Source organism: Pinus tabuliformis, chromosome 3_1 (assembly GCF_031772625.1).
Source record: "Pinus tabuliformis cultivar Carrire ecotype Pingquan chromosome 3_1, CPIR1, whole genome shotgun sequence".
Classification (NCBI taxonomy): domain Eukaryota; kingdom Viridiplantae; phylum Streptophyta; class Pinopsida; order Pinales; family Pinaceae; genus Pinus; species Pinus tabuliformis.
The window spans coordinates 488,146,598-488,154,844 of NC_142301.1; the positions used below are offsets into that span (position 1 = coordinate 488,146,598).

The following is an 8,247-nucleotide window of genomic DNA, read 5'->3' on the forward strand; positions in this document are numbered from 1 at the left end:
CTCACACCAAACCAATGAATGCGAGTAAAAAGGAACAGCAGAAAAGTAAAATGGAACGGCAATGCAGAAATGGAACAACAGTAAAAGGAACAACAGTAAGAAAACTAAGTCTCGCGAGTTCAACAATCTCAATCCTTTGCATCAACTTATATACAAAGACAGAGCAATCTTTTATACAAGTAAACAGCTTAACCAAATGGAACAACAAACCACCATAAACAGGAAACGTCAATCATATATAAAAGTAAACAACTAAACCAAATAAACAGGAATCGTCAATCATATATACAGATAATCTGACATGATCACCAGTAGTCCACCTACAACGTTAATTCCATTTTCTTATGATCGTCACTCCAACTATATGTAGCTAAAGCATTCCACTTATAAATTCTGTAACAGAAGTGAACAACTCAGAACAATCGTTATGTGACCAATTCTGGAAATATGTTGTGAACTTGTTATAAAGATTTACAATAGAAAAACTACTGATGAACGAGTATGGAACAGTACGTAAAATATGTCAAATTATTAAGAATGATAAACAAACCACACAAATCCAAACTGTAATGATACAATCAGCCAGTGTCCGTTGGAGCCGGGCCCTTAGCTTCCAATGGCACACCGCCGGAATTTACTTCGGATGCAGAGGGAAAGTAATACCAAATATATTATATTAACGCATCAACGATAGTACATCAAAAACTAAGTCTCAAAGAGACTCGATAGTCTGAGTTCCAACTGACTATGAAGTCTGTAAACAGAAAATAAAGATAGAAGATAAAAACCAGAGTCTCTCAAGTCTTCAATGCTACCTTTTTCATACTAGTAATGGCGGAGTTAACCAGACAACAAAATAATTGAAAGTAACGATTCCTCAGGATCAAAGATCCTGAGAGATCTGTTAAGCTGTTAACTCCTCTCTTTTCTTTGCCTAGTCTTCCGAACTGACAGTCCCTTATCTTGTCCCAGATTGATTTGCCGAGATTTGCTCGCCCTGGTTTGGACTTTAGTTAGTTTCGAAGGGACAACCGTTATCTTCTCATGGAACTCCAGTTTTGCACTGCGTCTTCCTACTTTTGTCATTTTCTGCATAGAGAAGATAACTATTAGTGATTGGTCATTCATGCTCATTCTCATTACATTCTTCTTACTTTATAACAAAGAAAAGATTATAACATTGCTTAAAACATCACTAAATTATGCATCAAAACATACCTTTCCAATGCTCTACAGTCCTCACGTAAACGGGCCATCTCATTCTTCAGTTCCTGGACTGTCTCTAATATAGTCAAATTGGTGTTGCGGGCTTCCTCTCCCAGCTGTACCCATATCTCATGATTTCCCTGAGGGTGGGCAACTTTGTCTGGCCGATTCATATTTCCATGAGGAGCGCTAATCGTTCTCCTCATTCTGCTATCACCTAATCAGGAGGTTAGTTCATTTCAACAGATATGATGTGCAATATATTGAAATAACCCCTGCTTGCTTGTTAATTTGGTTATTTATGTATTATTTTCTCTATTACGACTAACCTGAGGTCACAGAGTTGTAACCTGGGCTCTGATACCACTTGTAACACTACAGAATAGGAGTAATAATTTTTTTTAAACAATAATAGAACTTAGCAGTAAGAATTCAAATGCAAATAATCGATTGTTTTAATTCATTTACATATCATAGGAACCATATTATTTATTGATAAGTTACATCTATGTTGTCCATAGCACATAACATTAATAATCTAATTCCGTTTCATTCTCGAGAACCAACATTCAGCTTGTAATGATAATCCATACTTTATGGTACAATGGATAGAATATAAAAATGGTCGTTGGTACTACGGAAATGAATGGCCATTTAGTAATTTCTTATTTGAGTTAATGTTATTCGCCTAAATATCTAGCCTAGAAAGGAGCGTTGTCGAGAATCGCTGGGACAACCAATGCTTGACAAGCTGGTCTTTCCCTACACCGTCCATCTGGCACAATGAACGATCGACCTGTTGACACCATGTGATACAGTGTGGTCAGGACTCCAGGAGTTAATGCTTCTGATACATATCTCGAAAAATACCATACGATGGCTACTTCCCAGGTTTCTGTGCCCATTCCGATGGTGGAGATGAGACCATCCAGCTCGACAGTCGAAGTCGATCCAGGTGTGGGTGGTATGACTTGAAAGATTTTCAATACGTTTGGAAATTCTTAGCAGTTCATTGTTAGTGTAACTTCTGTCATCCACAGGTCTCTGGCGCTTTTGCATTTTCGCATAGGAAACCTCTCCACCATGCGGTCCATGGTGTAAAATGAACTCTGCCTCCCGTCCTCGGTCATGGTAAACCGGTGCTCCCTCACCCTGGAGAATGTCACCCTGTTTTTACAGTTTGTTTTATTTATTTTTTATTTTTTTTCTCACATATCTGATTCTTATTCCGTTTTCTTTGAATGACCCCTTTGTCTCAGGTGCGGAGTATCGGTGTCGTGGCCAGCGCTCGATGGAGGACCTGTTCTGTCTTCCTTACTCACTCCATGTTCCGGGCAAGATACGTTTACTCCCGTGGTTTAAAAATTTAGGAAAATACCCTGGGTAACGGACTGAGCCGTTGTCCTTCTTGGCAAGATATCTGAGCTGTGCTTGAGCATGGGAGTCTATCACTGTTTCGTGGGTTTTCCTTCAATGTGGAAAATTAACGGCTTCCCCACCTCTGTTACTTTGTAAATTATTTGGGTTCTGCACCAAGAAGATCAGGCGGAAACCCTAGTTGGGTTGTGCTTAATACATGTCCATTACTATTGAATTTGTTTCAGAGCTGAGGGTTACACCCTACGGCGAATAATTGTATAAAGTTTTAGTTATTACTGTTAATTGAACTTTGGCTAGATAATGAATTGTGTGCTTCTCCATAGAATCGTTTTACAGTTCAATATTTTTTTTAAAGATTGCTGGTTTACCGTGGATAGATTCTCGCCTGAGTTTGAAGTTTTCATTATTTGCTGTGTACACTGGATATGCTTATCTCTTCAGAGGTTTTTCCTGTAAATTTCAATTAAGAGAAAAATATCTCTATGGTTTTGTTTACTATTATTATTTCCTGTTTGAAAAATATGGGTTGCCGATTTCGACTTCGGACGCCCTCGCTGGCTACCCAATCATATTCACACAGGTTACGGTCGTTTTCTTTTTTTACAGGCTCGTTCCTTGATTTTTGGAATGGCTGTTATCGTTAAATTATGTTTATGATGTGGGCGCTAACCTTCCTTTGTTTTTCAAGTACTGGAGTGCTTTTCGTTACCGTATTATTCATTCTTAAACTACATTGTTAAGATGGAGATCCTGCGATCTTCGATTGGTTGTTTAGTCTAGAGAGTTCATGCATTGACTCATTTTTTGACCTGTTACAATTTTCTTTATTTTCTTCAGTAGCGTTCTTGGAATCTTTGTATGAAAATATATATATATATATATATATATATATATATATATATATATATATATATATATATATATATATATATATATATATATATATCATTTCAATTTATCTGCGTAGGCTTAAATAAATATACACAGTATTTTGTTTTCCATTTAACTGTCACTTATGCTACAGGAACTGCTCGAGTATGGAAATCTATGATCTTTAATTAAATCTAGTTTAATCTTTTCTTTCTTCTGTCAGTCGCACAGAAATTCGTTCTTAAATGTCATCAATGTGTTTACATTTTCCATCTCTACCATTGCCTGCATAATTAAAGAAATTCTTCCAATGCCATACACAGTTCTAGGCATGTCATAGACCCTAATTAATTTCACAGTATACATAAGCCCTTAATAACTATTAAGTTTCTCAGTTAATCCATACCTGAACAGAGGCAAACCTCTCTATTGCGCTTGTCAACCTCCCGACCTTAGTAAGATCTTCCTCGATCTTCCACCCCCAAGCACGACTGTAGATCTTCATTGTCTGAAAACTCGCTGGCTATACTAGAGTCATGCTATCTAGTCCTTACCAGATGTAGTGGTTCAAGAATCTTCCGCCTTCCAGACGCATGCCATATGATCTTTACTAGACATAGCAATTTTTTCCAGAAGAGCAACTCTCTTTTCTTTTTCCTCCGCTATCTGGTCTCTACCAGACTTAGCATAAATTTTCCCCCTTTTCCTATGGGGTCTAAACCTTCTCATGAAGGTAGTTAGGTATTCTTTTTCCAACCACCTCAATAGCTACTAACAACAATTAATCAACATAATTAATTAAACAGTAGTAGCAATAATTAATTAACAGTAGTAGCAACATAGTTATTTTAATTTCACCAAACATAACCTTAGTCAACAGTTAAATTTTACTGCCTTACTTAAAACATTATCGATTTACTAGGGGCGTTACATCTCCCCCTCTTGAAGTTCAACATCGTCCCGATGTTGTTCACCCATAAACAATTCGGGATAGGCTTCTTTCATGCTTTGCTCATCTTCCCAGGTGGCCTCATGTGGCTCAAAGTGTTGCCATTGCACTTTAACCTCGGTGATGACTCTTTTCCGCAGCTCGACCCTTCTCCGATCTAGTATGTTCATTGGCTCGACCAGGAATTCTCCTTCCGGTTCCACCTAAAACACATAATATTCAGATTAGCAGTTTCTTAACAATCCATATTTTGTTTACGTTTGTCTTACAACATCTTATTACCCGAATGTCCTGCCAACTTATTATGTGTCTAGGGTCATAAACATATTTCTTTAAAAGAAACACGTGGAAGACATTATGGACTCGGATGTGGCTAGGTAGGGCTAGCTGATAAGCTACCAGCCCCACTCGTGCTAAAATCTGGAAGGGCCCACAAAAGCGGGGTGCCAATTTGGCACAACCATTCCATTTTAGAGTACTTCTCCTTGCCCGAATTCTGACAGATACATGTTCACCCACTTGGTACTCCCTAAAGGTCCTTTTCCGATCTGCAAAACATTTTTGTTTGTCCTGAGATACTTTTAAATTAGACCGCACTCTCTTAACCATTGCTTCCATCTCTTTTAACATTTCAGGACCCAGCATGAGTATGTCTTCTGGTCCACCCCAGCTGGATGGCGTGCAGCATTTTCGGCCGTAAAGTACTTCGAATGGGCTCATCCGCAAGGATGCATGATATCCATTGTTCTAGGCAAACTCCACAAGATGTAAATACTCTTCCCATCGAGTGGGTTGTTGCATCACATATGACCTCAGCATGTCCTCCACCACTTGATTCACCCGCTCAGTCTGTCCGTCAGTCTGCAGATGATATGTGGTTCTAAAATTCAATTGAGTTCCCAGACCTTCAAACAAGGTCTTCCAAAATGATGATGTGAATTTAACATGGCGATCATATATTATAGTTTTTGGTAGCCCATGGAGCTTAAATGTGTTCTGCATAAAAACATTTGCAGTTTGTGCTGCACGATACGTAGATTGAACTGGTATGAAGTGGGCTGACTTACTGAGTTTGTCCACTACAACCATAATAGATTCATTATTCCTCTTGGACTTCGGTAACCCTATAATAAAGTCCATGGTGATAATCTACCACTTCCATTCTGGTATAGGTAATGGCTGTAGCAAACCCGTAGGGTGTTGATGTTCAGCCTTAACCTATTTACATTCTATGCATCGTGCTAGATATTCTATTACATCTCTTTTCATGCCTGGCCAGTGATATTCCCTCCGAAGCGAAGTGATTAACTTTTGATAACCCGGGTGTCCCGCATAAGGACTTTTATGATATTCATCCAGAATATTTTCCTTAATATCACCCTGATTGGGCACATATATCCTTTTCTTGTAGCATAAAATGCCTGTTGCGTCCAATTCATAACTTTGTTGCATTATGTGGATGTTTAAGTTCTGCACTACTTGTTTCTTTTACTCGTAGATTTGATCTTGTTCAGCAGCCTTTTTAATTTCTTTGCTAAGGGTATACCGTCCTTCACTAAGGCCAATTTCATAGAGACAATGCACCTTTCGGCTTACAACATCCGCCACCTAGTTTTCTTTTCCTTTTAGGTGTTTGATTTCAAAATCAAGCCCGCCCAAAAAGTCCACCCACCTAGCTTGCTTAGTGTTTAAAGTTGGTTGACTAAAGTAGCTAGTTAAGCTGTGGTGATCTATCATCAATAAAAATTTTCTTCCCACCAAATAATGGCGCCACATTTTTAGTGCATGTACTACAGTAGTTAGTTCCAAATCATAGGCAGAATACTTCTGCTCATGTTCTTTCAATTTTCTGGATTCGTACGCGATCACTTTCCTTTCTTGCATCAGCATCCCACCTACACCCTCTTTGCTTGCATCTGTGCATACTACGTAATCTTTTTTCGGGTCTACAATACTCAGCACAGGTGTAGTGGTGAGCAGATATTTGAGCTGTTCAAAGCTCCGTTGACACTTCGCTATCCACTTAAATATTTTTCCTTTCTTCTGCAAGGAGGTGATAGGGTATGCAACCAAGGAAAAGCCATCCACGAACTGCCTATAATATCCATCCAACCCCATGAAAGATCTGATATCTGCCACGTCCTTTGGTGTTGGCCATTCCATTATGGTTTTAATATTTTCAGGTTCCACATCAATGCCTTCCTTGGTGATGATATGCCCCAAATACTGGATCTGCTCTTTATAAAAGTCGCATTTGTTAAATTTACCATATAGTTGATGTTCCCGTAGTGTCTGTAACACGAGTATGAGGTGCTCCTCATGCTCTTTAATATTCTGGGAGTATATAAGTATATCATCAATAAAAATTAATACGAATTGTCCAAGTACTGATGAAATACACTATTCATCAGGCACATAAATGTTGCAGGTGCATTGGTCAACCCGAAAGGCAGTACCACAAACTCATAATGCCCATAACGGGTTCGAAAGGTTGTTTTGGCTATGTCCTCCTCCTTAATTCTGATTTGATGATAACAAGACCTCAAATCCATCTTTGAAAATATTGTCGCCCCTTTCACCTGATCAAACAGTTCATCGATGCGGGGTAGTAGATATTTATTTTTAACTGTCAATTTGTTCAGCTGTCTATAATCTATGCACATATGAAGGGTTCCATCCTTTTTCCTAAGAAATAGTACATGGGCTCCCCAAGGGGATACGCTGGGACGGATATACTTCTTGTCCAATAGCTCTTGCAGCTGCATTTTTAATTCTATGAATTCTGGCACACTCATCCGGTATGGTGCTCGGGACACTGGGGCTGCACCGGGTATCAATTCTATGGTAAAATCTAAATCTCTTTTGGGCAGTAGCCCTGGTACTTCTTCGGGAAATACATCTGTAAATTCTCACACTACTCGTATGCTTCCCATAGCAGCAATTTTATCTTCAGATTTGGCATAAACTACTTGAACTGCATATATTTGACATTTTTTCCTGATGCTTTTAGCTAGCTGTGAGGCAGTAATTGGCCGGATCTGCACTGGTTTCAAGATACCCTGAATTTCCTGTTCATTTCCCAGTTCGTCCCGATAAGAAATTGTTTTTGTCTTGCAGTTTATTATAGACCACCGCCTTTCCAGCCAATCCATCCCGATCACCACATCATACGAACCGAGAGGGAGTACATTCAATTCTGTCATCACTGTCTGACCGGCTATCCTCAATGGGCAGTTGCTGACCTTAGCCAGCACTCGTCTTTTTGCCCTGGTTGCAAGTTGTACTAACCATGGATTCCTAAACTTAATGGATTGAAAATTACAATTTTCCCCAACTTTGGGACTAACATAGCTTAATGTAGCTCATGGGTCTACTAAAATGGAAACAGTTCGATCAAAAATCTTACCTTCAAATTCTACCATCATTGGCTGGTAATCATCTTGACGATCCTCGAGGGCAGCATTTATTCTGGGTATGGACCGAGCCACGACTCCCACTGTGGAGGCTTCCTAAACCTGGGATACCTGATCACTTTCCTTTCGGTGAGGGCAATTTTTAATACAGTGTGGCCCGCCATAACCCCAACACTGCATTGGTGGCCTACCTGATCCCTCATTGTCAACTCTACCCGGCTGCTCACTGTATTTAGATTCATTAGGTGGCTTTAATCTGAGCTGATTTCTGGACTGGTTTCTATTGTTGGCCCCTTTGGAGAATCCCTTGTTGCAATTGCTACAACCTCCCGTAACTCCCATAGTTATTCTGCTGCCTTTTCTATCTGCCCAGCGCTTCCTAGAATTTTCTCCTTTTTGTTTATTCTGATGATAACATATTCTAGCTTT

General features: G+C 39.3%; 1 protein-coding gene across 1 annotated transcript; it reads right to left on the minus strand.

Annotated features, from left to right (window-relative positions):
- Positions 1–4,383: 4,383 nt before the first annotated feature.
- On the minus strand, positions 4,384–5,125 carry LOC149187929 (uncharacterized). The gene is made up of 2 exons (XM_089409825.1): positions 4,805–5,125; positions 4,384–4,608 (listed from the first exon to the last, which is right to left on the minus strand). Exons 1-2 carry the CDS (start codon positions 5,123–5,125, stop codon positions 4,384–4,386), a joined length of 546 nt encoding a protein of 181 aa, XP_089265951.1.
- Positions 5,126–8,247: the final 3,122 nt, after the last annotated feature.